General features: G+C 41.1%; 1 protein-coding gene across 4 annotated transcripts in view; it reads right to left on the bottom strand.

Moving 5' to 3' along the window:
* PFKP (phosphofructokinase, platelet) overlaps positions 1–19,722 on the bottom strand; it is a 61,583-nt gene that overhangs the window by 14,713 nt on the left and 27,148 nt on the right. For all 4 annotated transcript variants that reach the window (XM_053409459.1, XM_053409456.1, XM_053409457.1 and 1 more), the window contains exons 5-16: positions 18,152–18,341; positions 16,193–16,358; positions 14,893–14,937; positions 14,696–14,804; positions 13,406–13,501; positions 11,472–11,564; positions 10,428–10,553; positions 9,569–9,633; positions 8,445–8,514; positions 3,136–3,282; positions 902–972; positions 168–255 (exon numbers count right to left, since the gene is read on the bottom strand). In XM_053409459.1, coding sequence (XP_053265434.1) covers positions 168–255; positions 902–972; positions 3,136–3,282; positions 8,445–8,514; positions 9,569–9,633; positions 10,428–10,553; positions 11,472–11,564; positions 13,406–13,501; positions 14,696–14,804; positions 14,893–14,937; positions 16,193–16,358; positions 18,152–18,341 — 1,266 coding nt within the window. The remainder of the gene's footprint in view (positions 1–167; positions 256–901; positions 973–3,135; positions 3,283–8,444; positions 8,515–9,568; positions 9,634–10,427; positions 10,554–11,471; positions 11,565–13,405; positions 13,502–14,695; positions 14,805–14,892; positions 14,938–16,192; positions 16,359–18,151; positions 18,342–19,722) is intronic.

The following is a 19,722-nucleotide window of genomic DNA, read 5'->3' as shown; positions in this document are numbered from 1 at the left end:
ATTTAACATATTGGAACCTTGTAGACTGATTGATATGGTTTAAATTAAATAATCTTGCTGGTCTTACTGGAATCTAAATTCTAGCATTAATCCTTGACTTCAATATTTCAGCTGTTACATGCTCATTTAACAAGAATTCACAAGGGAAACAAAACAAAGTGACATACCTCAAATCCACCAATTACCAGGAGGGCATTGATGTTATGAGTTCGCATTTGTTCTGCAATCTTCTCCAGATACTTTCCAGGGAGTGCACTAAAATATATACACATCTCTGTTAAAAAGGCTTTTTGCAGGGCACTTAAGGCTATATGATTAAAAGAGACACTCTTTACTTTTTTACACTAAGTGTTTTTCCACATCTTAGCTTCGAAGGTTACACCCAATCTCTAAACTATTACGTTATAGCACTTTGTGAAAAGCCTTTGCTTCCTGTGATGACTGGTTGACATTGTCCGACCTACACACACTTTATGCCTCATAAAAATGTAACTGAAAATCAATTATGTTCCTTAAAAAAAATTCTATTTTTCCCTTTACAATATCTGTAATACATGCAGAGGTAAAAACATTTAAATTTCAGGATCAAGTTATAGACGCTCCTTCTATCACACCATTAAGCAAGTCTTCTCTTCCTTTTTATAATAAGCATTAATTAAAACTATGAGGCAGAATCCAATGTTGTATAAGCAGATCTGCTCAAGAACTGGGACTTCACAGTCCTCTTCTCTCGCTCTGCAGCCCCTATGATCTTCCAAAATCTGCATAGGCAATGTTCACAAAAAATTCCCCTTTATTGACTGCTGCATCAAGTCTGTATATAAATCTTCACACTAAATTACACACACACGTGTGTGAAAGTCAGTTTTCTCAAAGATATTAATATGAAAGATCACATTACCGTTTTGTGCCAAGAATTGACCCGCCTTGGCCAGTCCAACCTCCAACATCTCCCCAGCTGATTTCTTTGATCTATAATTCAAAACAAAAAAGACATAGTTTTTGAATTACTAAGCCCTAGTTTAGATACACATTTTAGGTCATTTCTGCAATGGATACAAAAGTTAACTTCATTCAGCACTACACTGTACAGCGGGTCCAAACCAATGTTTCTTGCAGTTCAGTTTTCAACTTCCACTTTTCCAGAGAGGATAATAGACCAGGGTACCATCTAATGAAATAGGGAGGCCTACACACCTTCTGTCCTGAACAATTGCACAAAAACATTGCATTCCTTTAATATGAGAAGAGAAACAAAAACAATGGCAGGTCACAGAATGTGGCACGGGGCTCTGGCACTCCTTCAGATGTTTTTCGTGTGCAGATGGCCTCTCAATATTCTCCACCCTGTGAGCAGAGAAACTGGGGAAATCAACACGTTTTTCTAGGGGGAAGATAAAGACGGTGACAGCTTCTCCGCAATGTGGCTCGGTATTAGCAATAGCAGAAGCACAGTTTCTTTCTCTCCGCTCCCACAATGGGGTGGGGGGGGGTGTATGTTTTGCTGTTGTTGCAAGTGCTAACTGTGCTGGTAGTCTGGCCACCATTTTGTGTCCTCCACAAAGCCCCAGATCTAGTGACATTCAAGGACGTGGAGGGACAGAGAACGGTGACTCCAACAAAAATATGGCACAGAACATTTGGAGTGGCTTTCTTTTTTTGCGGGGCAGAGGGTTTCAGAAAAAGAAAAATCTCAGAAAAATTTTGGCTCAGCTCTAACTTTATCTAATGGGTTAAACAAAATGGAAGTCCAAATGCATTCTAATAAGAGACCTCCAGGTATAGGGCGGTATATAAATTCAATAAATAAAAATAATAATAAAAGCTGCAGATAAATTTATATTTTTAGTACTTTTGAGCAATGGTCTCTCCTTATGGTGGAAAGCAGACTGAGCCTAAACTCGTCAATGGTTTGGGAATGAAATTTTGCAGGTGGTATTACTTTATGTTTTATTCAGAGAAGACACACTGAAATGATAGGTCCATTAATTTCAATAGATCTACTCTGAGTAAAACTTAAGTTGACTACCACTCTGCAGTCCTAACAAGTGTCACAATGTGATGCAGTTGAAGGATGCTCTGAAACGTTCAAGCCAATTTCTACCTGTTAAATGAAGAGGCAATATGGATTTCTTTTGAACAATTTATATTAACATATATAATATATTATAGACTGCATCAGGAGTCCCAGGACTGGGCACACTATAAATATAGCAGTCAACAAACACCACCACAATTGAGAAACAAGAATCAAACACAACAGATTTTGTGATATAATTTCAGAAATAGTTATCTAGCGTGTATTCTTATCTCCATAGATTTCATACTCCCACGGCTATTCCGGGATAGGCAAACTGCCAAATATGGCCTCTTGCGAAGGTCACTTCAAAGCTACCCTTGAGACCCAATATATTGAATCTGATATGGAAGATTTCTCAGGAAGTATCAAAGAAGCAAACGCTTCATGTAAACATAGTTAATCATTTCTTCTTCAAGAAGATTTTAAGGGTATTTTTTTTAGACGTACGGGGGTAGAATTAGCTGCAATCCAAGCAAAAATAGATCAAACCGTTATGCTTTTACTATATTTGAAACTGGTCTTGCCTCTATGAGGAGAGCTCCTGTGGGAGATGCACAATATCCATCTGTCATAACAAGACTCCTGCTCCGTGTTGTTTGGTGGTGTTGGTCACTTGTGCTTAGTGTTCTAAAAATACCTCACAAACACCCCTCCCGCAACAAATTTCACTAAATTTATCTCTGCAGTCGACATATGTTCTCCCCAAGGAGGACCCTCTCTTCTCCATTCCCATTGCATTGTAGCTATCAGTGCAAAACCTAGCTCTGGTTTCTTTGAATTCCAATCTTTGTATGAAAGTGCATTTTGAAAGCTGGAAAATTAAGTTTTGGGGGCCTGCCAGAGGGCAAGTTAAAACAAAATTAAGAATAAGAAAATAAGAAGAGCCTGCTGGATGAGGCCAGTGGCCTATCCAGAATCCTGTTTTCACAGTAGCCGCCTGTGTTAAACCTTCAGGCAAGACCCTGAGCACAATAACTCTTCTCCCTCCTGAGCACAATAACACTTCCCATAGTATTGAGATTTCTTAAAAAATACAATCTTTGGGATATACGAACCAGCCCTCTAGAAAAGCCTTCAAATCCATCAGTGACAGCGAACATTTTGTGTCCTTCGGTTATACCGATCCTCACGGCAGAGCGAACGGCAGCATTCATGCCAGCTGCTGGAGCACCAACATTTAAAACAGCTACATTGAAGTTAGTCTGCAGCAGAAGAGAGAGAAAATATAGTCAGGGACATAAACCCCATGGCAGGAAAAAGGAATCATCAAGCGGTAAATCTGAACATCCAGTTTACCTTTTTATCCTGCTGCTAACCGTATATCCAGTGACAAATATATAAAAGTGCATCAAAAGAAAGCAAGACACACACCTTACCTTCTGAACCCCATCACATTATAGAAAACTTAATTTTAAAACATTAGAAAACACTAATCTTAGCTTGTGGGGTCAACCATTCATAGTACTCAGGGAGTGTTCAGCTATTTGCACTCAGCAGCAGGTCCAAATTAAAATGTGAGGCATTGAACTATGCAGTCCAGATGCTGGCGTAACAATAACCCAGCATTGAGAAACAAGCACATGCATTGCATACAGAATCAAATTTATACAGAATAGGAATTGTAACCCAAATAACCATATGCATGCATACATGGCTTTTGTGCAATGTTGTTCCTTGGCCCACTGCAACCAAAGTATGTGATGCCACATGCCGTATTGTGTTGAGCTATGGCACAAGCGAATGATTCATTATTGCCAGCACCTAACAACGTTTTAAAGTATGTGAGAACCCTATCAGTTTGGCATTTGACAACCACTCTTTTCAGCGTTATAAAACTATTGCCATACTATCTGCCTTTAGCTTGCTCAAGTGTGGGATATAACATTATTCTAGCACCTTTTAAGCACCTTTGATGTGTACATAAGGTAGAACATGAATTTTATTTTTATTTATTAAATTTGTATACCATCTTCATCCGAAGATCGCAGGGCAGTTCGCAACGTAAAAATACAAACTTCAAACTACAGAATTACCACAAGCAATTCTCTTGAGGAGAATACGGTCTGTCACAATGGGTTATATGCTGCACAAAATGTTGTATTACAAGATTTTGATTTTCAGATTGATGTTTAATTTCTTCATCTGGAAGCACCACTTGTATCTAGCAATTCTGTGCTCACATACAGAATATATAAATTTAATGTAGCTGTGCTTAGGAAGAGCTATTATATAATAATAACATCTATTTTTTCATTTAGATGCTGCTTCCTCATGTATCTAACACTTGGAAACAAATTTAATGAAGTAATTATTGGTTGTAGTTCTGTAACCTAAGTACTCAAAATGCTGATTGACAGAACACCACTATCCCCTCTTTTGCTTTCAGATAAATTGTCATGAACTATACTGCCCCATCCTAGCAAACTAAGAAGCAAATAAGAAAAAAGGAAGGAGGAGGAGATTACAAATGTCGAAATTTTGAGTGGCATGTAGAAATCTTTTCTCAAGCAAGCGACACTCTTTTCTGGCTTCTTACTCACATTAAAATTCCCCACATCCTGGATCTTGTCAAAGCTGCTTGACTCAATTAATATGGGCCCTTACATTATTAGATAGCCCGACGAGGGGCAGAGAAAGTGCAGCTAGAGCAGGCACTGGGGGGATCTCCGCCTGCTTTCCTCTCTCTCCTGTACAGTGGTACCTTGGTTCTCAAACACCTTGGTACTCAAACAACTTGGAACCCAAGCAAGTAAGTGTTCCAGTTTGCAAGCTTTTTTCGGAAGCCGAACTTGCTTGTTTTGAGTGCCACACTTCCGTTTTGAGGTCTGTCTATGTTTGCTATTAATTTTGCGGTTTTGTGGCTTTTTTGTTTTTGCAGCTGTGTGGAACCCAGTTCAGCTACTGATTGATTGATTGTGTGACTGCCGTACATTGTTTATTGCTTTCGTTTTATGGATCAATGGCATGGGTAGGCAAACTAAGGCCCGGGGGCCGGATCTGGCCCAATCGACTTCTAAATCCGGCCCACGGATGATCCGGAAATCAGCATGTTTTTACATGAGTAGAATGTGTCCTTTTATTTAAAATGCATCTCTGGGTTATTTGTGGGGCAAAGGAATTCATCCAAATATTTTTTTCAAAATATAGTCTGGCCCCCCCTACGAGGTCTGAGGGACAGTGGACCGGCCCCCTGCTGAAAAAGTTTGCTGACCCCAATCAATGGTCTCGTTAGATAGTAAAATGTTAAATTGCTGTTTTAGGGGTTGTTTTTAAAAGTCTGGAACGGATTAATTCATATTGCATTCCTTTCTATGGGAAAGTGTGCCTTGGTTTTGGAACACTTTGGTTTTGGAATGGACTTCTGGAACGGATTAAGTCTGATAACCAAGGTACCACTGTAATCCTATCCACAATACACTTTATTTATGCAGTTGGATCTCATAACTCAGATGTCAGAATCAAGGCTGACTGATATGTCATAGCTACTTTCAAGGCTGCAATCCTGTGCCCATTTATCTGGGACTTAGCTGTATTGGACTCAGTGGGATTTACATCTGATAGATATGTATAGGACTGCACTGCTCACCACTCTGTGGCTTGCAAGACTTGCCTGTCAATACATGGCAAGCCACTTATGTGGGACAACTCAGCATGTGCTTGGGGCATCTCCCCCCCCAAAAAAAAACCCCAACTGCTAGCAGAAATGTATGAGAAGGAAAGATTTGCACTGATGTGGAGAAACATGGCTTCTCTAAAGCAGATCTATACAAATAGCTCACATGGCAACAGCCACCACATCAAGTCATTTAAAGGACCGTCTACATAGTATCATTAAACACAGACAAGGGGTGATGAATCATCCCTGAATAAAATAATTCTAAATCCTATTTGTGGTTCTGAGTTAATGAAGTTTACTTGCATTGGGGGCACAACTGGCATGCAGTTAATGTTCCCCAAGCTCTTTCACAGGCAATATAATATACCTCCTGTCTCCAATAGCAACTATGACCTAGTTCTCGTAAACAGCAGATGAAGTGCTAAACCCAGTGCTTTTATTCTGGGGAGGGGTGCAGGGGTACCCCTAAACATTTTGTGAATATATGTACTTTTGTTCATTTATTGTATTTATTTTTCCTGATTTGTACTATAAAATGGTGATTTTCTTGAGTCAAAATGAGAGTACCCCTAAACCTATGTCTGGACTGTGAGAGTTCAGACAACAGGACTATGTTCATGTGACAGAATGCCACTTCACATTTCTTTAAAGTTTCCTGCACATGGAAAGTTCTGTGCAAGGGCTTTTAAGGTGCACATTGTCACATGAGCCTCCAACCTGAAATGACAAAGGCAGAAAGAAGTTTGCCTCCTTATGAACTGTCTGTGAGAAGCAGGCCAATGTGTGATCAAAATAAGCCATGACCGCCCACTTGTCTCCATGATCTTTTCCTTTCGTTATCTACTGTCCATTTGCTATCTTGTTTCATAGCAGCACGGGAATGTGAGCATGTCTTTAAGGAGGCTAGTCTACTCTTATCTAGACAATTGACTAAATTGGCAATTACCAGCCCCCTTGAGAGAAAATTTGGGCTCTTGGAAAGCACAGGCCTATACTTCACCCCTCTGACTGAGGCCTTATTCCCACCTCTGCACAGCATTTCAGCAAAGAGCATGTTTCTGAAGGATCTTTCTCCTGTACTTTCTAAGAAAGAAGCTTATGTTGGCAGTGCCTCCCTGGAAATCTGGTTCCCTTATAATCCCTCCTTCCCTATAGCTCTCACGGTCCCTGGTAATTAATTCATGCTTCCAAATGTTGCAAGAATGGCTGGAATTCTCCTAAGCCTGCCAGCTTCTGTGGCATAAATGAAAAATGAGAGCCACTTCAAGGCCATTTTAATGTATGATCTGCCTCTTATGAGTCTCAGAAAGCAGAAAATAAAACACAACCTGCTCATGCTCGTTCTACCTTCTTAATCACAAAAATGGCAGCCCTATTGGAGAGTCTGGTAGTATGCCAGGCCTCATGTGGAGCCATTTATGTCACTTTTTGTATGGAAAATGAGGAGGCCTCACAACAAGGGGTATTTTCAGAGGACCATGTCTGCCTATGCCAAGTCATATAAAAATAGCGGAACTGAAAATGAGGGGTATAAAAGTCATGTGGTATTTCAAGCGATTCTTGAAATACATGGCATTTTTCTACCTTTTCACCATGACAATAAATGGGGACCTTTCGCATTTTCTGGAGAATTCTTTCAACTTCACAAGAAGCACGTCTTATTCGCTCTATTAAAGCTTCTGCAAAGTTACGCTTGGTGTAAATCAAAGTTGCGGCAAAACTGAAGAGCGTCCAGCTTTAAGCAAAAAAGTGCACAGTCGAAAAACAAAAATAACTATATAGCAAATCCCATTGCCATGCAAAAATAATAGCGCCTGCCAACCTAGCAAGCAAAAGACCTTGCTAAGGTTAGTCACTTTATTTATTTATTTTTTACATACGCTACATGAGATATCATCCTGTTAAAGAAAACAGAAAGATTTAAAAGTAAAACTGTAGCTGCAGATATTTCCCACTTATTGAGCCATTTTGCAAAACCAGTATGTACATTTCTCCTGACATACATTAGCACTGGGCAAAAAACCCTGTTTTAAAATAACTGTTCAGCTGACCAGCTGGTAGACCACTGTAACACAGCTTGCGGTATATAGATGCATTCAGTACCTCTCGTAAGGTACACCTTTGAATTTCACAACTAGACATGGAATTGGTATCTGAGAAAGGCCTAGACCTTTCAGGAAAAATGGTATTTTGGTAGTTTAAACAAGGAAATAGACATGGCAATGTTTACAAAATTTAGACTGTTTACAAAATGCTATATTTACAAAATTTAGATCACTGCCTGCCAGGCTTCAACTCAATATACAAGTCCATAGTCCACAGATGTTTCCATGGAGACCGTTTTCAAAATTCTGAACAACCTGCTGTGTGTGTTTAGATGCTTTCTCAACAAAACACGTAGCGTCTTCTACTACACAGAGGACAGTCCTCTATTTGAAAGCAGTTGAAAAGCAAGGAAAGTATAAAGAACCATAAGGAGGAAGAGGAAGGGCCAATCTACAGATTGGCATGTTTGCTGTAAGCCATCCCTTTATTAGCTCTTGGGACAGCTAAGGAGAAAGGTCTTCCCCACAATGGCAGGATGTTTCTATTTAAACTGTAGTAACTATTTTTAAATTCATATACATCAGCATTTTCAATTTTTATGCAGATTGGCATGCCCTTTCTTGGTGATGCACTTAATTGGCCACCCTAAGGGCACAGGAATGAGGAATTAACCAGACAAATTGACAACTATCTAAGAAGTACCTTGGGAAGGTCAGCAGCCGTCCTTTTGGTAGACAGCAGCTTGTAAGTATTCAAGTTGTTCTCAAAACTCCTGCAACAGAAAATGGTATTTTCACGCTGTTGTCTGAATAATAAAGCTATTTCACAATGTTAGAGAATACCGAGAGGTATTTTTCTAACCTAAAGTGTCACTCAGAGCATTTAGTAACTATATATCTTTACTTGTTACTTGGTAGATTGTATTTGAGACATAGGTTGTAGCCATTGGTGTCACTCTGCTGACAGAGTCACCAGTTCCGCTTCTAGTTGGCTTGGGAACCAATGGAACAATGTGAGATGTGTTTAGGGGACTGAAGGTGGAAGGGGGAACTGGTGAAAAATTCCCCGTTTCCCGGCTAGGCTGGTAGACTCCTCCATTTCCACCAGTGCTTTCCATCATCAGCCCTTTTCCCTCGTGCAACTTGTTTTATTTTGGAGAGGACTGAATGGGAAATATCTTCACTCTGCTTTCAATGGTTTGATTTCACCTCCAGAGGCGCACTCCCATGTCTCTTGAGATAGACAGATGCCAACAACAACAAATGTCTCATATACATTTAAGACAGGCAAATGACCACTTATGATTTGCCATTTGGGGGAATCTTTCAGAAATTACATTTGCTCCTCCCTGTGCAAGTCCACAACTGGTACCCACTTAGCATTCAATATTATGTGCTCTATGAACTGCGAAAAGCAATGCAAGCACCATTTCTGATGAAATGGCATTTTAAATTCTGCAGAGATAATACTGGTAGAGTTCCTTTTCTGGTATAGAATTGGCCTAGAATAGTCATATAACTTTGGAGGGTTTGGGGGGCTAAAATGTGTACACTAGAAACTAGAGTAAAATAATCTATTCCCCCCTGTTCCTTAGCCATGAAAAATAATCCCTTAACACAGGCATAGGCAAACTCGGCCCTCCAGATGTTTTGGGACTACAACTCCCATCATCCCTGACCACTGGTCCTGCTAGCTAGGGATGATGGGAGTTGTAGTCCCAAAACACCTGGAGGGCTGAGTTTGCCTATGCCTGCCTTAACACAATTAGCTATGATTTATTGGAAAAGTTATTGCTGCCAGCAGAGAAATAAACAACAGAGGAGTACCTTCCACGAAGTTGCACAGCATCACTGAATCTTTTTCCATCCATGGCTTTCTGTACATCTTGGGTCTTTTTGAAATAAAGAAGAAAAAAGGTCATCATTTATTAGAAAATGATATTATCTATCACAATGCTAGAAGGCTATGAAGTAGATCCGAATGGTGACAATCGCTATAGCCTTGCTCAGGTTAGTAAATTCAAATTATTTCAGTGGGATTTATAATGCATTCTGTCTACTTAGAAATAAGCCCCATTGAGTTCAATGGGACTGGTGTCTCAGTAGACATGTATATAATTGGACTCTTAACCAGCCCAGCACTTCAGCCAATGTTACTTCAATGCCTGGGAAAGCTAAAGCATAAATTTTAAAATCAGAAATAAACAGGAAAGGACTATATTTTATTAGGTTCATGGTCTCAAATCATGCATTATAAGACTGCAACATACAGAATGCCTCAATTGAACATTATTGCGAAGGTTTTGGGAAACCAGAATAATCTCAGCATGCAGCTCATTGGTATGTATGTGTATTATGGTATGTGGTTGTTTACTAAACTAAACTAGCCACAAGAAATGAGAGTTTAGATAGCAAGAGACTCATTGTGAATATAAATGTGCAGCTACTATGTTAAAGGCATCTGCATTACAAAAGGTAAGCAGTGCTGTTTGCTGTCAAGATTCATGGGGCAGTAACGAATAGCCCAGTTACTGTCACTGAAGGAATGACTGGAGTTCATTGTGCCCAACATGGATAAGAGTTCTGCTCACATCTTTCCAGGCTCCAAGTAACAACCAACTATTGATGGCTAACCAACAAGAGAGTGTCAATGAACAAACACAACTGCTTCTTTTCAGCAACTCACCATCTGCACACACTCCATTAAAGGCAGGCGGACAGCTTGGTTTCCAGACAGGGAGACCACACAAGCAGGAGTTTCAGGTGTGCCCTCTAGAAGGGCAAGGACAGCCTCCACACCCATGCGACTTGCCTGAAAAAGAAAAGAAAAAAAGAAATCCATAAGAAACCTTTAACCATACGTGAACATTTTGCATGGAGGCTATGCCGACTTTGATACATGCCAGCAAGCATCTACAGAATGTTCTTTGTAAAGAGCATTTTCACAGAATTAGAAATAGGGAGGGATAATTATTACAATACTATAAGAACAAATGACCACAGGTTGCTTTAAAATCTATCGCGGAACAGATGAGAAAGCAAAGAACCCCTAAATCATGTACATAATTCCATAGCCGATCAAGAGTCTACTTCTTTATCTATATGGCCTCTACTTCCATTCTGCTAAGCACCTATATACGGCCTTGGAAGTTCCGATGCTATTCCCTGATCAGCAACTCATTGTGCTGGAAGGTCAAATCTTGCAGGAAATAGGCAAAAAGAAGTCCAATCCCCACTGCCACAAATATTGCTTATCCATTCTCCCCTTTTTCCTATGGAGAAGACAATGAGCAGTAGGCAGATAGCACCCTTCAGAAGGCTAGCTCTGTGCTAAGGGCTGCCAGGTGCAGACTGCTTCATTTACTCTGGACCAGCCATTTTGATGGAATGTCGCAACGGGAAATTATGAGACAGACAGATTTCAGTGTTAGATGCTGTATGTGTATTACAGAATTACCTAGTCCTCCTTGGTCAGGGTGACATACATGGTTCTACCTTGTTTTATCCTAAAGGTTGGCTGAGACTTATTGTCCAAAAGCCAGAGAACATAATGGCTGAGTACAAATTTTAATCCATGACTTGCTCATTTATGTATGACCTTCTTCTCACTACCCCACATACTAGAGAGCCAGTGGCATTTGTGACTGTTCTACAATCTGAATGAGGACAAGGAACTATGTAACACCCTAAACAGCGGCGCTGAACACACAAGCTGCCTGCAGCTACTTACCAAAATCCTATCAAATGCAGAGGGAGTGCCTCCCCTTTGCACATGGCCAAGGATAGTCACGCGAGTGTCATACCCTAGTCGCTGCACCACAAGCTGCAAAAAAGACAAAGTGTCAAGTTAAAGACGAGAATAGGATTATGAGTTGTAACAGCTGCAGAAACACACTGGGGTACTATTGTGCCTGAACAGTAGGTGGAAATCCTAGTTTAAAACTTTAAGAATGCATACAATACAAAGATTATGAAGAGTTAAGATTCTTTAATAGTGATGGAGCAATGCTCTCAAATCCCTTTAACCTTAAGGCAAGCAAAATTGATCCCTATGTAAGCAAGTATTTTTAAAAAGTGAAGGTGGCAAGGTTTCAGAACCAGTTTGACTAGAAGCAACAGCAGAATAATTAAAAAAAAATGTGTACAGCACTGGCAACGATGTCACCACTACTCCCACTTCAAGTCTTTGAAAAACTATTGTTTAGCTTCATCCTGAAAGACTGTTTCCAATAGTAATTAAAGAAGAACATTCTGAAATTACTGAACTCTAGTGCACAAATATTACACTAACAAAAGAATAACTTCTGATGTATCTTACAAGGCTGAGGTAAAAATATCTACCATTGTATACAGAGGAGTAATAGCAAGGAAAAAACCCAGTCATGTCCTATTCCTTGTTACAATCAAGTCTGTACTCTCCTAACTCCAGATCTGTGAAAACTTTTGTTTCTGAACAAACAGACTGGAATAGTCCGCTCTGTTTGTGGGGCAAGATTCCTTGAGAATCTGGCCTCTTTCCAATCAAAATTAAGAATTACAACCTGACAATGGGTGACCCTGTAATCCCAGACTTTGACTGGACATCTTCGTGGGACTGTTTGGCTATTAACCCTTCACCTACCTCCATGTATGGTAACTTTAGGACAAGGCCTTGAGGTACAGAAGTGAAAGCCTGAATGCAAGACCCAGGATGCAGAAAGTGATACAGAAAGGGGTTTTGGTATATGGAGTTAGAGAGAGATCTTTTATCTGAGCTACTGTGGGATCTCCCTGTTTGGCATTCCCTTTTGTACGTTGTGAGGGAGTGGAGAAGGGGTAAGGAACCACACAAAGCACTCGAAAGTTTGCAGTGTGCTGAGGTGACAGAAAGTAAAGTCGAACAGTCCAGGCTCTACATCTGAGTCAGAGGTGGTTTCAAAGAATTTTTACAAGTATAAATGTGTTGGCGGCAGAAGGAAAGGTAAAGCATATGCAGCAGGGAATGGCCACACAATTTTGAAAGGCTGTGTGTTCAAGCTCACCCCACCCCCACTTGCAAACACTGAAGAAACCCATACTATGTCAAGGTAAGTTATGGCCTCCTTGTGGTTTGTGCAACAGCACCTTACTCATCTTGGAACTATTTTCCAATCCACATTAAAGTGAAGATTTTTCTTCCCTTTTATAGCACTTCTGGGTCACTGTCCGGATGAACAGTGTAACAGTTTGTTCTGAGAAGCCTTGATGAAAGAGCAGGCTCAAATTGCCGAGATTGTAGCCAAGTTGATAAGTGCCAAACTTAGTTCATATAATGGATATAATTTGATAACAAAAATGAGTTCAGCACTGAGAACTGAAGGCATCCTCCTTGTTTTGAATGTTTTGACCAGGTCCTACAAAATACCCAAATAACACAGTATACTCATTTGTATTTGTATGTTTGTTTTATGCCTTTTAAAAGGCAGCAACTAGGTTATAATCATAATTACTGAGATTACATTACTGCTAAAGGACACAGATATAATATTTATTGTATTGCCAGAAATAATTAAAATGCAATCAACCATATAAAGAAAGGCTAATTATGTTCATAGAGAAATGATACACGCTTTACGCTATGTGGAAGAGAAGCATTCAGTTACATATATCCTTGGTAGAAGATTTGATTGTCAGCTTGATACTTACATCCTTAACTTGCTCTGAAGTTATAGGCTGATTGTGGCAATCAATGGCACCTTCTGCTACAATTATGATATTCAGCCTTTTCTTTCGTGCACGGTTCTAGGGTAAAAAAATGCAGAAAAGTCATTAAATCTGCCTCATGGTCTGAGACCACAGCAAATAGCTGAAGTTCAAAGCTGGGCTGTACCTTGAAAGCTTCTCAGACTATTGCAACTACTTATTGTGTTGTTGCCGTTTCGAAAATGAACATTAATCACCCCACAGACCTTGCTAAACCAGGATAAAAATAATGCTTTCTAACACATTTTTACCACATTACTGCTGGCAACTCCAGCCAGCTGTGGACTGCCTTGTTGGCAAATAACCCTTCCTTCTTGCAACAGTAACATCATCATATAGCCCATGGGCAGGCAAACTAAGGACCAGGGGCTGGATCCGGCCCAATCGCCTTCTAAATCTGGCCCGCAGACGGTCTGGGAATCAGCCTGTTTTTACATGAGTAGAATGTGTCCTTTTATTTAAAATGGATGTCTGGGTTATTTGTGGGGCATAGGAAATTGTTCATATTCCCCCCCCCCAAAATATAGTCTGGCCCCCCAACATGGTTTGAGGGACAGTGGACCAGCTCCCTGCTGCAAAAGTTTGCTGATCCCTGATATAGCCGATCAGGTCTAAATCCTCAACACTAGCGATATCTTCCATTCTGGACATTAGCACCAAAGATTAGAGTCAGGTGGACGACAAAGCAGTTCACAAGGGAGTGCTGTCATTGGTCACCTAAATGCCAGGTGCCTGCTGGCAAGGGGGTGCCTGCTACCTGAACATGTTCCACAGACAGGGCCGGCCCACCCGTGAGGCGAGGTGACTACTTCGGGTGGCAGCATCCACAGGGGCAGCAGATTCCAATGTAGATCTTTATCCCCCCCCCTTGTTCCTGATGTAGTTTTTCACCCACCCCTTCTTCCCTGGCAGGGAGGGGGCATCATTTTGTGGTTCACCTCAGGTGCCAAAATGTTTTGAGTTTGCCTGGATATGCCTTCCCTCTACACTGCCCCATGGGGGTGGGTGGTCTTTACTAGGTGGAAATGGAAAGATAATGAAAAAGGAGGACAATTTTGCAGTAGGAAAACAATGCTGTGGAACACTTCTTCCATTTTGGCTCTACCTAGGACACTGCAGGATTGAAAGCTTTCCGGCCATCCCTGATCTTTTCATTGAGGAACCTCGTAAGCTTTCAACGAAGACTAAGAGATCCCAGGACAGAGTTTGAAAGCCACTGCAGAAAATAATTACCTCAGAAAGCCTAGAACACATATGATCTTCCCATCCTTCCTCAGGTGGATATTCAGGAATAAAGACATAATCTGCACCACAGGCTAAGGCACTAACAAGAGCTAGGTACCTAGAACAGAATCAGAAAATCCAAATGAGAGTGTGAACTATATATTTCAGCAATTTTAACTAAATGTGGTGTTGGCAGACATACGTACCCACAGTGTCTCCCCATCACCTCCAGGACAAAGGTCCTCTGATGGCTGTAACAATTACAATAAATATTAATAGCATCACAACAGCATCAAAGTATGAAGTGATATGTACAAATGCACAGAAAGAAGACAGACGATTGTTTGGCACTGCAGAAACTACATTTGCGCTTGCGTTTTCTGTCTTCCCCCAGGCACTTCTTAACTTTCTGGTTTGCAGCATACTCCTCTTTTATTGCCATTATTCTTTGCATTCTTATTTTCCTCCCAAACTAAGATTGCAGACCACTGTGTCACACTAAATTTAATGAAGTCATGCCATTTAAGAGAGCGTACAGGTTATTCCTCAAATCTTAATTGCCTGTCAGTGATGCCTACTATTTGAAAAACTGCAAAACTAGGCAAGTCCTCACAATCAAATCTCAACCCCCCCCCCCATTTGTTCACAGAACTAAACTACATACAAAAAAGCAATATTAAAGCAAAGCCAACTTAAAAGCCCCTGACCTATGCAAGAGGCTTTCCCCCTCTTTTGACCTCCACATGCAGTTTTCATACCACTGCATGTGTCTGATGATGTGATAAATACCAGCCCAAGTGGTGACAGGACTCAGCTGCCATTCCCAGGAATCCAGAAATGCCTTCCAGAGCGCCATTTTCCTCTGGCTACACAATGCAGAAGGCTGCAAACCTCCACAGAAGCTGCTTAAATGCCATTGATTTCAATAGTATTTAAGCAGACTACGGTCAAAAGTTTGAATGCAACGCCAATCTGTGTTTTAGCATTGTGTGAATGAGTAACTGTAAGCCTTGACCTCTCTTGCTCCCTGCTCCTCCTCTGGAACTGCTGTGAGGAGACTGGAGGTACTGTATGTGCTTCCTAGTTTCAACTAAGCAGTTCCTCAATCCATCAGAACTGGGAGCTCCAGTTAGTTTAAACTGAGAGTGATAACCCCTTTTTGTCCTGAGGCCAGCATTCTGCACATGCCAGTGGTGGCAGGGTAAAAAATAATAGTGGATGCAGTCAAAGACTGCCAGATCTTTCCACAAATACACATTACAGGAAAGAAAGATAGGGATGCCATTTTTGACATCCTTGTTTGGATTCTCATCTAGCTGCTCTCTTTGTCATAAAATGTAACGCAGGCGGGTTTGCCGTGTGCACATAACCACCCTTCCGTCTTTGGCAAAAGGATGAAATTAATACAACTTCAGTGCACTTTAATACTGCTAAATAAAAGAACCATGGCTCTTAGCCATTGCCCAAGTGGCCATCTTAAAATTTCACATCCTGAGTTCAAAGTACCTTTGAGCAGTGGTCATAATGGCATCCACAACTTCAATGATTCTGTGCAAGGCAGAGTCAGTGCCAATGGTCATATCGGTACCACAGAAGTCATTGTCGATGGAGCCAACCATTCCCACAATGTTGAGGTAAGCGTACTTCTTGATAGCCCCTTTTTCAATCTCACCTGGCAAAAAAGCAAGAGAAAAATAGATCCAGAAATGTCTGACAAACACCACACCCCTCCAGTGAATTTAAACCAATGTAGCTTTAGCATTTATTGGCTTGGCGTGTGTAAGAGGCAAGAAAATGCTCTTCGTGAAGAAAGGATTAAGTAAATTAATGCTGCATGAAGCTTCACCAGTGAATGGGAGTTTTATTTCTGCCATCAGTTATTGGGAAAGAATGGGGAGTGGGCTAGGAGACCAAAGACGTCCTCATTTTATTGGGGTCATAGAACTGAAGTTTTGATAAGACTGTGCTTGTATGAATAGACAAAAAACAACAACAACTATTAACCTTTAAATGTAATCAGTTGTGCTTAATGCAACACAAAGTGGTCCAACCCGTGGCCTCAGAGCCACTTCTGCCCCCTAAGTAACGTTTAGAAAGGTAGAATGCTTGTTCAGAGTTTCACTCCAAAGAAAAAGCAATTGTTTTCACACAAGAGAGCTCACACTGAAATTTTTAGGTTTAAAACTCTTTATCCCTTTAGGTTTTGTGGTGTGAAAAAATGATTGCCAGATGTCACTAACTGTAGTTCAGAGTCTGACCAAACTGAGTACTGCTTGAGAGGCAAAATACACTTCTGTTCCCCAGAGCACTTGCTGGACAAGAGAGCACCCATTGCAGAATACAGTAGCTGGCCAGCCTGAAATAGTGACTCAAATTCTCATTTGTCATCCATGTATTACAAATGCCGGCCATTTTCAAAGCAGCCATATGCTCTTTATTTGTTATTAAGAGTTTCACAAAACCAGTTAATTGTATCAAGGGCCATTATAGCTCCTCTAATGCCAAATAAGATGTTACCACAGTGCTACGCACTCTCAACCAGGGTAAAAATTACACAGCAGTGGCTATCAGTACTGGCTTTTAAGGACAAAAGCTAGGATTAAGAGCCTAATTCTGTTACAGAGGCAAGTGGGAGAACAGAACCGTCTAGGTACAGTTTGTCTCTCAGATGCCTTCTTGGAATCAGTAAGGAAATACCGTATTTTTTGCTCTATAAGACTCACTTTTTCCCTCCTAAAAAGTAATGGGAAATGTGTGTGCGTCTTATGGAGCGAATGCAGGCTGCGCAGCTATCCCAGAAGCCAGAACAGCAAGAGGGATTGCTGCTTTCACTGTGCAGCAATCCCTCTTGCTGCTCTGGCTTCTGAGATTCAGAATATTTTTTTTCTTGTTTTCCTCCTCCAAAAACTAGGTGCGTCTAGTGGTCTGGTGCGTCTTATAGAGTGAAAAATACGGTAAGTGACAAACTGCATTGTTGTGTAACACTAGTACCTCAATCCAAGCACCTCCGCCTCTGTATCCACTTGCAATCCTAGTGTAAATGCTCCCCAGGTATGGAATACTCTCCCCTCCAAGCTTTGACCAGCACAAACCTTGGTTATATTTTAACAACAGCTGAAGACTCTGCTATTCCACAAAGGGTTTTTTAAATGGGCTGTCATGTGTCTGAGTGATATTTGTCGGTGCATGTCTAATCTGACAGATATATTTAACAGAAGGGAGAAGGTTGCACTTTAAAGTATATTCTACTTGGTTTTTATTTAATTGTGAAATGCTCTGAGATCATGGTGATGTAGGGAAGGATATAAATCTTATACAATATTAAGCACTTGTACAGCACAACAAATACGTTTTCTGTGCACTTTTCTGCTGATGTACCAAAGGTGGTTTGCAATTTTAAAATACTAAAATAAATGACATAGAACTTGAGGTGCTTAATGTCCCAAAAGCTTAACCACGACTTACCATTTTGTGCCAGTTCCTCTAAAAGGCCGTTCCACTCCTCACGGAAAAGATTAGCCCCTGTTAAGCTGCCGTCCCCACCAATCACACAAAGGTTAGTGATGCCACACTTCACCAGGTTGCAGGCTGCCTTCAAGCGGCCCTCCCGGGTCCGAAAAGCTTTGCAGCGGGCACTGCCAATGACCGTTCCTCCCTTCAAGAGAAAAGAGAAGAATCTGGTTGAGGGAACAAGCTCTCCAGATGTTACTTCCATTGCTATAAACACTAATGCAGAAGCTGGTGCTGGCAGAAGTATGATGGAGTATATAGTCCATGGGCAGGCAACCTAAGGCCCAGGGGCCGGATCCAGTCCAATCACCTTCTAAATCTGGCCCGTGGACAGTCCAGGAATCAGCGTGTTTGTACATGAGTGGAATGTGCCCTTTTATTTAAAATGCATCTCTGGGTTATTTGTGGGGCATAGGAATTCATTCATTTCCCCCCAAAAAAATATAGTCTGGCCCCCCACAAGGTCTGAGGGACAGTGGACTGACCCCTGCTGAAAAAGTTTGCTGACCCCTGATATAGTCTGTATACATTTCCTACGTCTCTTGTCAGATGTAAACACTACTTGGTTAAAGAAATATGCAACACATATACATTTCCTTGTCCTTGGGGGATTGAAAATGATTTTAAGCTATTGCGCTTATTTTGTAGCTCACTGGTTCCAAACTATTCCTTTTATTCTAGGGACAAAATTCATTATTAGAGGTCAAACAACAACACCAATGATGAGACCAAAGGTCACCTTCACAACCCACGAGGGCTCTGACACATGGTTGCTACTTGGCATAGCAATGCCTTTATTAGCAGGGAACTGAGAACTAAGGATGGCAGAGAGGGAGAGCAAGGTGCCAGGGAGAGTTGACTCAATTGCCGTAACGAGAGAGACGGTTCCTCTCTTGCCAGGAAGCCTGGAGGTGACCAGGGGGTGTGTAGCTAAGGGTGGGTTTCCTGTCAAACCTGTTCATAAGTCAGCTAGGCACCAGACAAGAAGGATCAGTCCTGGAAGCCTCAGCTGGTAAAATGTTGAGGGCAGTAGAGAGCGTGGGGAGAGAGGAGCTCAGCAGTTGCTGCTTCCCTCTCGTGCCTGAGATCCAGGCTAAAATAAAAACAGAAAGCATTGATACACCATGGTTCCCTACACCATGTGCAGTGCTTGTCTGACACAGAGTAGCAACAGTATGTTGGTTTTCTGCAGAGGTCATTTCATTTCAGATCAGTTGGATATTTGGGGGAGGGAGCAAGAAACAAGAAGGAGAGACTAGGGTCAATGTTGTGAGTATAAAATGGGATAAGCCCATGCATGCTACACTGAACTCCACGGAGAAAGGGCAGGATGCAGGTGTGAAAGTACAACATTGACCAGAAGATCCAATATCTTACATTTAATCCTCTTTACTTGGCTTACGCACAAAGCACAGCATTTATGGTCGTCTGGTACAGATGGTGACTAAAAATGATGGCTGGTAGTCAGTTATATATAAACTTGAATTATGGATAACAGATGTGATAATAAAGTGATTGCTACTGGG

This window comes from Podarcis raffonei, chromosome 12 (genome assembly GCF_027172205.1).
Source record: "Podarcis raffonei isolate rPodRaf1 chromosome 12, rPodRaf1.pri, whole genome shotgun sequence".
Taxonomy (NCBI): Eukaryota; Metazoa; Chordata; class Lepidosauria; order Squamata; family Lacertidae; genus Podarcis; species Podarcis raffonei.
Note: the sequence above shows the minus strand (reverse complement) of the source record. Positions and strands in the feature narration are given on the sequence as shown.